The sequence below is a fragment of the Glycine max genome, chromosome 10 (assembly GCF_000004515.6).
Source record: "Glycine max cultivar Williams 82 chromosome 10, Glycine_max_v4.0, whole genome shotgun sequence".
Taxonomy (NCBI): domain Eukaryota; kingdom Viridiplantae; phylum Streptophyta; class Magnoliopsida; order Fabales; family Fabaceae; genus Glycine; species Glycine max.
The window spans coordinates 604782-617586 of NC_038246.2; the positions used below are offsets into that span (position 1 = coordinate 604782).

Below are 12805 nucleotides of genomic sequence, written 5' to 3' on the forward strand. Positions count from 1 at the left end.
TCTCCAAAATTTATATTTTTTTATTAATCTTTTAACTTCAAAAATATTTTTTAATCTCTTTAGTTAATTTTTGATAGTTTTTATTTATCAGAAAAGAATATTTTTTAATTGAGAGGTTAAAAAAATTTAAATTTAAAGGATAAAAACTATAGTAACCTAAATTTCTTAATCAAATATATTTTAACCTAATTTTTAATTAGTTTATTGTATATATCTATGAAAAAAAATATATGCACAAACAATGTAAAATTATCTGTGGAGTTATCTCGTATTAATATTATGAGCAATAAAAAAATATTAATTAATTATTATAACCATTAAATATTAAGAAAATGAATTATTTTTTAAAAAAAGTTATTCTTACCTTTTATTATCATCCTTCCTTAAAAAAAACTTTTATACAAATTTAATCAAAAAATTCATGTTCGATTTTTAACATTTTAAAATTATCTCAATTTAATAGTAAATTATGAACAAAATTAATTTCTGATCCAATTAGTTAAAAGATACCCTCTTATCCAAAAAAAACTTCTATAATAACCTCTAAAAAGTCTGATTTCTCCGGAAAAAAATTCTGATTTCTGATTAGTTAGTATAAAATCTTTTAAAGTGTAAAATTATTTTATACAGAAATTAAACTCGTGTTTTTACTTTTTTTTTTTACTAACAAATTTCTTTTAACGGAATCATGAAAAGGTAGTTTTATGCAAGTGTAGTAGGGACAGAGAGAGAGTACCTTAAATTTAACTACCTCAACACTGTGACACATATTCCCTTTTTCCTCTGTTGCTGTTCCCAAAATAGAAAATCTAAAGCGAAACACTGAAATCATTCCATATGATATAGCTTCTCTCTAAATCTGAGTTCTAACTTCCTCAGATTTGATCCCAAACCAGTAAGCTTTTTCTTCTCTTCACATTTTCTGCTGATTTTGCATCAAGTTTGCATTTTTTGCTGGATCTGGATCATTTTTCCGTCTGGGTTCGTTTGATTTGGCCTTTTTCAGTGCTCGTGGAAATGTTCGCTTTTGATATTGAATGCACCCCAGATTCCACTTTTTCGATTTTTTAGTTGTTATGTTGTTGCATTGAATGGTGATTGAATTATGAACTAGTCTTGCTCCTTTTGATGCTGATGCTGTTTTGCATTGTGCCGGATCTGGGAGTTCCATTTAATTCCATGGCTAATGGTTATCATCAATCTCATTCATTACTATTTGATTTGGATCCAATGATGTTTTTCAGAATCAGATTTGCCATTGCATATCATGCATTCAATTATCAGAATCATGGGGGTCTTTCTTTGTGGATCCATCATTTTCATTGGTTAGGTGTCAGTGGATTTGTGGTCATCGTTGCTTTCTTTCACCTCATTTTTTCGTAATCTTTATTGTTTTTCACTTCTATGGGACGATTAGTACACGCAATTTCGACTGAAAACTACGAGTGCTTCTTTTGGATGGAGTAGTTGGATTTGATTAAATTAGCTTGAGTTACTCTCCTATTGTGGTGAATTGTCCTTGGCCATTTGTTTCTTCTATGACCAAGTGTTACTAGGATTATTGGTGGGGTACACTATTCCTTTTGATTATGTTACCCATTATTGAATTCATCTCCTTCTATTTCTATTTTCTTTCTTCATACCTGCTTACATCTCATCAAACTCTGGTCACACTTGAAAAGAAACAAGTTTTAAACTGGTGTCTGTGTTTGGATCTGTTCTTTGTTTTTATTCTTTTTATAGCTCTATGATTTAATCAAGAAGAAAAATCAGTAATGAATATCTGTATCTATTTGCTGACTGCAGTTTCTTTCCTTGCTTGCAGGTTATTCTTTGAATCAGCTATCAGTGTATCAATTTCTACAAACTTTATGAGGAGCTGGATCATGCTATCTAGTTTGGAATATTGAGTTTGCTAGTTAAAGTGTTGTTTTGGATGGTAAATTTGGTGCTTCATGTCTGGTGAAACAAGATCTGAGTTGTGATCAGTTTTAGTCAATAACTAGGTAGTGAAAAAAGTATATTTGGATTTTTATTACTTTCAACTGATAAATGACGAGGGGAAGATATGATGGATCGCCAAAGAAGCATTTAGTTGCTTCCGTTTGTGGTGTGGCAGTCTTTCTTGGTTTGCTATATGTGTTCCAGCGATCCATCTTTGGTTCTCAGAATAGTGGTTCATCTGCGCTTGAATATGGCAGCAAGTCATTGAAAAGACTTGGGGCATCATATTTGGGTTCAGATGATGATGCTGATAGCAAGCAAGATGAATCTTCATCCAGTATTGCGCAGGGAGATGGTGAGGCTGATATTGTACCAAAGAGTTTCCCTGTAAGTTTATGTGCAACCTTAAACTCAAGGCACATTTCACTCTATTTCTTTATGAACACCTTTTTTTGTTTTGGTTCTAAGCTTGTACTTTATGACTCTGCTATTATATTTCATGAATAGTTATTTTGGTTCTATACATTAGTTGTTTTAGTTTAATTGCATACAGTTTATAAAAAATATTAATATATTTTGATAAGTATGTATGTAACTGCACACTTTATTTAGTCACTAATGAATAATGCATCTCCATCTGATAATGGGAAACCTGAACAAAACTAATAGCATATTCATAATTAATATCTAATTCAAGAAACAAGAGTCTTAATTGCATAATTAAAATAATTCTAAGTTTCATAAATATGCAAGAGACCAGAACATCACCATAGTGAAGGAGGAAAAGCTAAGAAAGATAATTAAATTTTTCATTATTTTCATCACCATATTCAGGTTCTCTTCCTCCTCTGGCTCAGTTGAAATAGATTCACCACCTGTACTGTGTCAATATCTTTTGATCCCCTATCTAGTTCAAGGTGGTGCATATCATATAGGCAAGGCTCTACTTTTGGAAATATCATCAATCTAATGGATTTTTTAATGCTTCTGTTTTTGAAGGTTTGTGATGATCGTCATTCAGAATTGATTCCCTGCTTAGACAGACATCTTATCTATCAAATGAGACTGAAGTTGGATCTTTCTTTGATGGAACACTATGAGAGACATTGTCCTCCTGCAGAAAGGAGATTCAATTGTTTGATTCCTCCACCGGCAGGATACAAGGTAAAGAATATGCCGAGACTAGATGCGATCTTAAACATCAACATATCCTCGTTAATACATTTGTATCATGTTCATCAGTGTCTAATAATTTCTGTTTCTATGGTGTTGCAGGTCCCTATTAAGTGGCCACAGAGCAGAGATGAGGTGTGGAAAGCAAATATTCCACACACACACCTTGCACATGAGAAGTCTGACCAGAACTGGATGATTGTAAAAGGTGAAAAGATAGTGTTTCCTGGAGGAGGGACACATTTTCACAAAGGAGCTGACAAGTACATTGCATCAATTGCAAATGTAAGAGGCTTACTGGTTACCTCTATAAAGCATAATGAAATGATATATGCATTCTGTTTTTCAATTGGTAGCATCATTGGACTTCATGTGTGTTATGCAGTATGCATGCATTTGATTGATGGAAATATGATTTATAACATCAGTTAATAGGATTTTCAAGACCATGTTTGACAGTGTTAGTTTTTTGGTGCATTCGGATTATTTAAATTCACTTTCATCTCATGGATCTCACAGTGAGTTTGTATTGCCAGATGCTCAATTTTTCAAACAACAATCTTAATAATGAAGGAAGACTGCGGACGGTTCTTGATGTTGGCTGTGGTGTTGCGAGTTTTGGAGCATATCTTCTTTCATCTGATATCATTGCAATGTCCTTGGCACCCAATGATGTGCATCAAAATCAAATTCAGTTTGCTCTAGAAAGAGGAATTCCTGCATATCTTGGTGTCTTGGGAACTAAGAGACTCCCTTATCCTAGCAGATCATTTGAACTTGCACACTGTTCTCGCTGCCGGATTGATTGGCTTCAGAGGGATGGAATACTACTCCTTGAGCTAGATCGGTTGCTTAGGCCAGGAGGTTACTTTGCATACTCATCTCCAGAAGCATATGCTCAGGATGAAGAGGATCAAAGGATATGGAGAGAGATGAGCGCCCTTGTGGGACGTATGTGTTGGAGAATTGCTGCAAAGAGGAACCAAACTGTCATCTGGCAAAAACCTCTAACAAATGAATGCTATATGGAGAGAGAACCCGGCACTCGCCCTCCTCTTTGCCAGTCTGATGATGACCCAGATGCAATTTGGGGAGTGAATATGGAAGCTTGCATAACACCTTACTCTGACCGTGAGTACCTTTATCTAATGTGCTATATAAAATGTTTGATGGCTTTTGCACTTTATTTCTATGCTTTGTCTACAAATTATAGTTATTTCTGTTTTACTAGCAATATATTGTTGCTTCTTTTCTTTTTAGTGTGTGTCTGCCAATTGTATATTTCTATTTCTATGGTGTCATGAGCAATAATGTAAATATGAGTTCTCTTTCTGTTATTGCTGTTGATTAGTTAATCTGCTAAATGAATGGAATGTCCCTGAGATGTAAGGGTTACTTGCCTGCTCAGATTCTGTCAATGAGCTGCCGCTTGGTAGGGTAATTTTAACTTACGGGAACTAATAGCAAGTCATAAACTCTGAATGACCATTTAGGTCAGTTGTGTCATCTTCATCTCCTCTATTTAGATTGAGGAATATTTCAGTTGATTGGCATGTAATTTGTTATGAAAAGAGAGGAAGGGAAAACATTGAATTGCAGGGCTGATTATTCTTAGAGAATGGCCATAGAAGAAACTATGATATTATGACAGTGTATTACATTACATAATCATGTAGACAAGCAATGGTAATCCCCCCCTCCCCCCCTCTATTGAAGAAGAAATATGTGTTTAGTTAGACAAACATATTCATCTTGATTGCATTTACAACACTCATTATTCAATCTTGTTAATTTTATTGTATTATCCATGAATTACCTGTTTTGAGCTGATTCTAAATGACCTAAACCATTAATGTTTTTTATTTGGATACTTCAGTTTTTACCATCATCTTACTGTTTATTGAAGTTATGCAATTGCGTTGAGTCCATGTGGCCTATATTCTAAGCTGCTAAACCTTGATTAAAAGTTTTTTGTTTAAGTTTTGATAAATTATGATGACAATTTTTATTTTTATTGAGGTTTAACCATTTACAATAAATGTGGATACAAGACTCCACCTGATGAAATTTTTGCTGATTTTATCAGACGACAACAGAGCCAAGGGTAGTGGATTGGCTCCATGGCCTGCAAGATTGACCACTCCTCCTCCTAGATTAGCAGACTTTGGCTATTCAAACGAAATGTTTGAAAAGGATACGGTAATTGGAATTTGCAATTTATTCTCTGGTTTGTTTTAATTAGGTTCTTGTTCTTGTAAGCATATAAAATTATTGAACTAACAAAGGTTGAATTAGATTAATAGGCTATAAGCCTAACTTTTGTTCTGCGGTATAGGAACTATGGCAAGGAAGAGTTGAGAATTACTGGAATCTGTTGGGTCCAAAAATCTCGTCGAACACAGTGAGGAATGTGCTGGATATGAAAGCCAATATGGGTTCATTTGCAGCTGCTCTTAGAGGCAAAGATGTTTGGGTGATGAATGTTGTACCTCGTGATGGACCTAACACACTAAAGCTTATATATGACAGAGGCCTCATAGGGTCTATCCATGACTGGTATTAAAACTTGATTTTCCTGAAGCATAAATTTATTGCATCTTTGATATCTTTTTATGCATTTGATTCATTTCACCTTTTTTGTCTCATTTGATGATATATATGATTTCAAGATCCATCTTAGTTGACTTCGCTGATTGTGAGAGAACTTGGTGATTTGACTAAATAAGCTATTGAGATTTGTTACTTCATTCTTTGAACCTGTTGTTTATCCTTGATTCAATTTGTTAGCTTCTTATTAGGGATCTGATTCCTCTAAAGTGCACTGATATTTGTTGAATAATTCTACAGTTTATTGCATATTTATTTAATTTTAGGATAAAATGTGTTTTAAGTCTCTCAAGATTTGGTCAAATTTGGTTTTAGCCCATACATTTAAAAAATGGTAGTTTTGGTCGTTGTATTTTTTAAACTGGTGGAATTTTGTTCCTAGTTATGTCAAAATGAAATATAGGGTAAGAGATGAAATCCACCTCATTTTTGAAAATTTGAGAACCAAAACCATCATTTATAAAATATATTTTCTAAAATCAAGTTTGACGAAATCTTGAGAGACCTAAAACACATCTTACCATGACTTCATCACTACTCTTAATTGTTGATTTTCTAATCTACAATTGCAAGTTGCAACTACATTTTACTACCTCCGTTCCTTTTTATCTGTCTTTTAAGATTGTTTTGTAGAAACCAAGAAATGCAATAAATTATCTTGATTATAATAAAATAAATATGAAGTTTTTTATTTCACCCATTTCTCTTTCCACTCTACAATAAATGCACGTGTAAACTAATTAAAGATAAAGAAACATGAGAGGGTATAAATGATAAAATTATAATTAATGTGATCTTGAGCTTTGCAGACGACACATAAATAGAAACAAAATTTCTTAAAAAATCCGACTATTAAAAAGGAAGAGAGGGAGTATTCTCTAAATTGCACTTCCTCACTTTAGAGGAACCAAATCCACATTTATTAGTAGCTCCTCCTTGTATTGTTCAGAATCAAAATCTGAGTATGGATGTGATTGACAAAAGTGATATTTACTGAAGGAATGAACATCTTTTAACAGGTGTGAAGCATATTCAACATACCCCCGGACTTATGATTTACTCCATGCATGGACTGTGTTTTCTGACATTGAAACGAGAGGGTGCAGTCCAGAGGATCTACTGATTGAGATAGACCGTTTGCTTAGGCCTACAGGTTTCATCATCATAAGAGATAAACAGCATGTGATTGATTTTGTCAAGAAGTACCTAACAGCAATGCACTGGGAAGCAGTTGCAACTGCTGATGCTAGTGCTGACTCTGACCAAGATGGCAATGAAGTTATTATTGTCATCCAGAAGAAATTGTGGCTCACCACTGAAAGCCTTAGGAATACAGAATAGGACAAAGACCATAACAACGACAACTACAACAACAACAACTATATGGCTTTTTCATTTCCACTTTCTTATATATTATTCTCTGCTGCTACAAGGGATCCCAAGCATGCATGCCCCCCAGTGTTGGAAGCATTGAACAATTGCATTTTGTAGTATTATTACATAATATTTATCAATTTCCTATTTTTTGTTCTATATTTTTGTGATTATGATGCAAGTTATTATTAAGCCATAGGCATTATTATGCTTCTATGGGCTATTCATTATTTTGCCCTTCATTTGGGTAATAATGTAAGCTACTTAATAATCAACACATAGTAGACTTTGTCTTGGTGATTAAAGGTTAGGACTTATCACACTAAAGTGTAATATTTATACAGGCATTTTTCTGCTTGGAATATATCATATAAGTTTCTTGCTTTCATGTTACAGTTTGTAGTGCCCAAGTTACCCCTTATATCAGGGAAGCTGTAACTTCCAAAATCAATGTATCCATTCAATGATTATAAGAATTAATAAATTAAATTAACACTAATTGTAGACTCTAACCTTTAATCGATCTTTGGAATGAGATGACACGTCAGATATATGTTGGCGTAAGCCCAAGAATGTTATTATGTGCTCATTTTCAAAGGAGTAACTTTGATTTCATATTATTCTAAGGGCTTGGATGTATTTAGCACAGGACTGCATGCTTTTTCTGGACATTTCCTTAATCACAAGTTATTGTTGTTTATGCTATCAATTTGTACTCTGATTTCCGGGTATCACAAGACAAAACCCTGATTTAAAATAATTTCATATTATTGTAAATGAATGAACCTTAATCACAAGTTAAGAAGATTTTGTCAAACTAATGATAATTTGAGGCTTACTCTAATGCATTCTAATTCATTCTTGTTGGATTATTTTTATTTTGAAGAACTAAATCTCCCTAAATCTTTGCCAGTTCAGGGATATAAAAGAAAATCTACCACCTTCATAATATTTGATATTTTAAAATTTTAAAATTTAATTAATAGTTTGTTTTCTTCTAAATATACCCTTATTTAATCTTCATTAAGAGTGGTGCAGGTCAAGATATTAAATAAGGACTTTAGTCCAAATGTATCAAATAAAAAAAATGGAATGGAGATATTACTTTATTGTTAAGTTAAATTATAATTTTAATCTTCTTATTTATAAATCAATACATTTAATTTCTCTTATTTATTAAAATAAGTAATTTTAATTTTTTGATATAGTAAAAAATTAAAGATGTCAAAACCTTTTATTCATAGACAAGATAATAAATTACTAATACATTTATTTTATTTAATTAATTATATTAACATTATTTTATGTGTATCCTTAGTCTAGAGTTATTAATTTATTTTCTTCAAATTATCAAAATTTATAAATTAAAAAATATTTAATATACAAATCTTTTTAATTTTATTTTATATGTTTTATTTTGAATAGTTTACATACTTTTAATTTTATTTTACCAATTTTTAATTAAATTTCATAAATTAATATGCAAATATTTACATGAATTTCATTGTAAATTGATTTTAATATAAAAATTATTTTTACTCTAATTACTTACATAAAATTATTTATAGACAACACAATAAAACACTTGTTTTGTTAAGTTAACTATGTTAACATTATTATTTTTCATACACTTGTTTTGTTAAGTTAACTATGTTAACATTATTATTTTTCATGTATCATTAATAAAAAGTTATTCATTTTTTTTAATTATCAAAGTTTATAAATATTTAACATATAAACATTTTTAATTTTATGTAAATAATTAGAGTAAAAATAATGTATATTAAAATCCATTTTAAAAAATTATATAAATAATTTAAATATTAATTTATTAGATTTAAAGAGAATTCTATATTAATTATTTATGCAAAAAAGATCATTTTAAAAAATTCTAATCCCCAATCCTATTTTTGGACGTATATACGCTACCAAAAGATATACACAATATATAGTAAAGCAATGCTGAAAAGGGACCACGATCAATAAGCAACGCGACGGTCAGAAACTACTGAATTGCTGCAAAATCTCGAATACTGACTAGCAACTCCTGAACCGAAAAAGGGGAAACATTCCATTTCTAAGTTTAAAATAACTACGAATAATCAAAGATCAAAATCGGTCCTTGTGGATTACGAGCTACCAAAATGAAGTAAAACCTCACATTTTAACTTGTAAATGCTCCCATATAAAATATAGAAAAATGGCAACCTCAATAATGTAAAAACAAGTGAATCTAGTTCATTCTTTGGGCTGCTTCCTTGGCAAGGAGCTTCTCCTTGGCCCTGGTCTTGGCTTGAGATTTGGAACCCATGATTCCACCACCCCACTTCTTTCTGTATTCATCATACTTGTCATTGAAGTTGGCCTGAAAAGAAAACAAGATAGGTTAGAAACCAAATAGATTCAGTTAATTTCATCCATTGAACAGGTACCAAACAAACAAAATACAATCTAAACTACCTTAATAGCTTCTAGGATTCTACTGAACTCCATCTTGTCTTCATTCTTGACAGTTGTCAAGCACAAAACTGAAGCAGTTTTCTTGTGGACAATCTGTCAAAAGGGACACATGAATCAACTGAATAACCATAAATCATTAGTTCTGAAAACGTTGTTTTGGTCAAATCAATTTATTACCGTTCCCAAGCGTGCTTTGCCCTTGACAATGCAGTATGGAATTTCCATCTTCCTGCACAATGCTGGAAGCCAGACCACCAGCTCAATTGGGTCCACGTCGTGAGCAATCACAACCAGTTGTGCCTTGTTCTGACAAAATAAATAAAAGAATCATCACTCAAATATCACAAGAGAATAATTGTTTATGCATATTCATTCATTCCCTTGCAATAATCAAATAAATAACAATGAAAAGGGAAAATATATTTAGTTTACAAAAGATTTTACTTGTATTTCTTTTCTCTTAAAGAGTTCCCTTGCACGGGTTTCTAAAAGATAAACTTGTTAGACTTTTGGGATTGATGAAAAGAGATGCAGTGGAACAGAACAGAATAATGAAAATAGACTCCGTAGTTTGAATTGTTTAAAGTACGATGGAGCAGAATGGCGAAGAAAAAAGATGAAATGCATTTTGTTTCCACCAATGACCCTCTTTTTCTTTCCTTCCCTCCACAGGGCTCAAGACAAACCACTCTGTTTTTCCGTTAACATCATAAGAATATCTAAGCTATACAAATGGTAACTTGGTTCCACCTATTATTCTTAGGTCATTCTTTATCAAATAGACAAAGCACAGGAAGTTTGACAATTTCAAACAACAGCAATATCCTCATCAGACTAAACTTAATAAAAAACCAAATTCTCCTATTATAATTATTCACCAAAGGCTAGGAACTCAACAATTCCAAATGACAAGAACAACACAACAAACATTTCACATGCAAATTGCGTATTTACACCACTACACCATGTTTTAAAACACAGTATAAAGTCTAAACCTACAACTTCAACCACATTATTGAGTTCTCCACAACCACAAATGCAGTCAACCATCCATAATTTCACACAATGTTAAGGATTGTAATAACCACAACCGCAATTTAAGACCTTGACACCACAATTAACAATAGCAACAACGACGACGAAAATCGCAACAATAAAAAAAAGAGAGAAAAAAAGACCTGCTCAATAAGGTAAGTAACATGGTTGAGACCGTATTTGACAACAATAGGCTTCTTGGCCTCAACAGGCTTCCCATCGGCCTCAGCCTGAGCCCTCTTCAAGAGCCGCTCCTTCTTCTCCGCCTTGTCCTCCGGCCTGTACTTGAGCAGCATCTTAAATAGATTCGTGGCTGCGAAAAATTCACACACTTGTTCTCAATTCATTCTATTATATTCTCGCATTCCTTAACATATTTAAATTATCTTTTACCGAGATTCTTGTCTAGGGTTTTGGTGAACTGGTTGAGTGCAGGAGGGACCTTGAGCCTCTGCTTGAGGATGCGCTTCTTGCGTTGGATTTGGACGTTCTTCGGCCACTTCACGAACCGCGTCAGGTCCCGCTTCGGCGGCAGCGCGCCTCCGATCCCGAACTGCTTCGGACGCTTCTCGAACAAAGGATTCGTCACCTTCTCCTGAACCTTCTTCTTCGCTGCTACAACGGAACCTTTCACACCTTTCTTCGGAGCCTGTTTGAAAGTTTCAATCAAAATGAAAATGAAAACGTTGCTGAAGAAACTGTGAGAGTATGATGAATTGAAGAAGAAGAAGCTGTGAAATGAGACTCACCATTGTTGTTGTGGCGACGGAGAATGTGTGGACGTTTTAGAACAACAACAACGAATCTAACCCTAAGGACTAAGAAGGCATTGGGAACTCAATTTAAAAGATTGGGTTGCCGGGTCAGGTTTGGGCCAGGCCCATCTATGTTGCACTGGGATTGATCCATGGGCTGTTACCCCCTGTACCTCAAGTTGCTTTCTACATCCTTTTCAGATTGATCATGGGGTGCATTCTGAAATGTATTTTTAGATGGGGCTATTCTAGATGCCATAAAGGAGGCACAGGAAGCAACTTTGAAAGTGCAGAAAGCAAAAGCCTGGTCCATGGTAGTGCATTAGGCCCAATTCAAGGAAACTATGCAATTTGCGTTGGAGATGCACAATTACGAACTAAGCTGAAAGAAATTTGGCAGAGGAATATTTTGATTAAAGAATTATTATATTACTACGGATGCGATTTGAGCAAATTCAATTTGAACTTCGTTCAACAGAAAAGGGTGTGCGAAACTGTAACATGATGAATAAAGAAGGGTGTGCAAAATTGGAATTACCTTTAGGTATCTTTCTCTTCCCCTTGCCGGCCACACGACATGAAGAAACTACCACGTGATAAAGAGAAGGGTAAAAAAACATTAAAAACACAAATTCTTTCAATAAAAACAAATAATTCATTTTTTAGATAAACGCAACAAAATCTTATATTAATGCATCAATCCTATGGGTTATAATAATGTATTATAGTCTAAATTTATTAGTTAAAAGTGTATTTTAAAATAAATTGTGTCAACAATAATGTTGTGTAGTGTATCCCTCCTTTCTTGGATATTTTTTTAATTCATTTAAAATTAATTTTTTATAACCTAAAATATTGATGTAGTGACATGAGTTTTCATTATATATTTATATGTGTGAAAATAATCGTATTTAATTCCCACTATATAAGTTGAAGAATATATGTGATCTCTAATCTAAGAAAAAGAATTAACTTGTTTATCAAAATAATAATAATTAATTATTAGATAAGGGTAGAGTGAAAAATACATAAAATTGAGGTTGAAAATTCTAAAGTTAGTTTTTCTTTTTTAAGTTTTGTTCTTGAAAAAGAAAATAAACATGTTTTAAATTTCTTTAAATTTTGTTAAATTTAATTTTTACCCTCTATTTTTTTTGTTTTTTTTAGTTTTGGTTTTATAAGTTTTAATTTTTTTTAAAATAATTTGTTGTTATTTATTGATAATATAATATGTATTTAATCATGTTACGTTAATAACGATTTTAAAGTAACATGAAGTGTGATGTATATACACTACATGGAACAAGTCTAGCAAATTATTATTTTAAAAAAATGTATGAAAATAGAAATTAATTTAAAATTCCTCAAAAACTAAAATTACACTTAGTGATATTTACAAGATTTTTTTGAGATAATATTTACAAAAATTAAAAATATATTTTATCTTCTACGAAATA

At 32.4% G+C, this 12805-nt stretch overlaps 2 protein-coding genes across 2 annotated transcripts; one reads left to right on the forward strand and one right to left on the reverse strand.

Annotated features, from left to right (window-relative positions):
• The first annotated feature begins 729 nt into the window (after window positions 1-729).
• LOC100806600 (probable methyltransferase PMT3) lies at window positions 730-7493 on the forward strand. The gene is made up of 8 exons (XM_003535341.4): window positions 730-895; window positions 1826-2331; window positions 2944-3108; window positions 3220-3402; window positions 3654-4248; window positions 5204-5316; window positions 5453-5673; window positions 6744-7493. The coding sequence occupies exons 2-8, from the start codon at window positions 2053-2055 to the stop codon at window positions 7063-7065; spliced, it is 1878 nt and encodes a 625-aa protein (XP_003535389.1). The 5' UTR covers window positions 730-895; window positions 1826-2052; the 3' UTR covers window positions 7066-7493.
• Window positions 7494-8965: 1472 nt separating this feature from the next.
• LOC100797399 (60S ribosomal protein L7a-like) lies at window positions 8966-11409 on the reverse strand. Its single transcript, NM_001254487.3, has 6 exons — window positions 11343-11409; window positions 10987-11242; window positions 10737-10906; window positions 9736-9864; window positions 9559-9651; window positions 8966-9463 (listed from the first exon to the last, which is right to left on the reverse strand). Exons 1-6 carry the CDS (start codon window positions 11343-11345, stop codon window positions 9332-9334), a joined length of 783 nt encoding a protein of 260 aa, NP_001241416.1. The 5' UTR covers window positions 11346-11409; the 3' UTR covers window positions 8966-9331.
• Window positions 11410-12805: the final 1396 nt, after the last annotated feature.

Excerpts from the sequence above, each read along its gene's own strand:
- LOC100806600 (XM_003535341.4), top strand. The coding sequence starts at position 2,053 with ATGACGAGGGGAAGATATGATGGATCGCCAAAGAAGCATTTAGTTGCT. Across the intron at positions 2,332-2,943 it reads TTGTACCAAAGAGTTTCCCT|GTTTGTGATGATCGTCATTC; the intron begins GTAAGTTTATGT and ends CTGTTTTTGAAG. Across the intron at positions 3,109-3,219 it reads CTCCACCGGCAGGATACAAG|GTCCCTATTAAGTGGCCACA; the intron begins GTAAAGAATATG and ends ATGGTGTTGCAG.
- LOC100797399 (NM_001254487.3), bottom strand. Across the intron at positions 9,865-10,736 it reads TTACTTACCTTATTGAGCAG|AACAAGGCACAACTGGTTGT; the intron begins GTCTTTTTTTCT and ends TTATTTTGTCAG. Across the intron at positions 9,652-9,735 it reads GCAAAGCACGCTTGGGAACG|ATTGTCCACAAGAAAACTGC; the intron begins GTAATAAATTGA and ends CCCTTTTGACAG.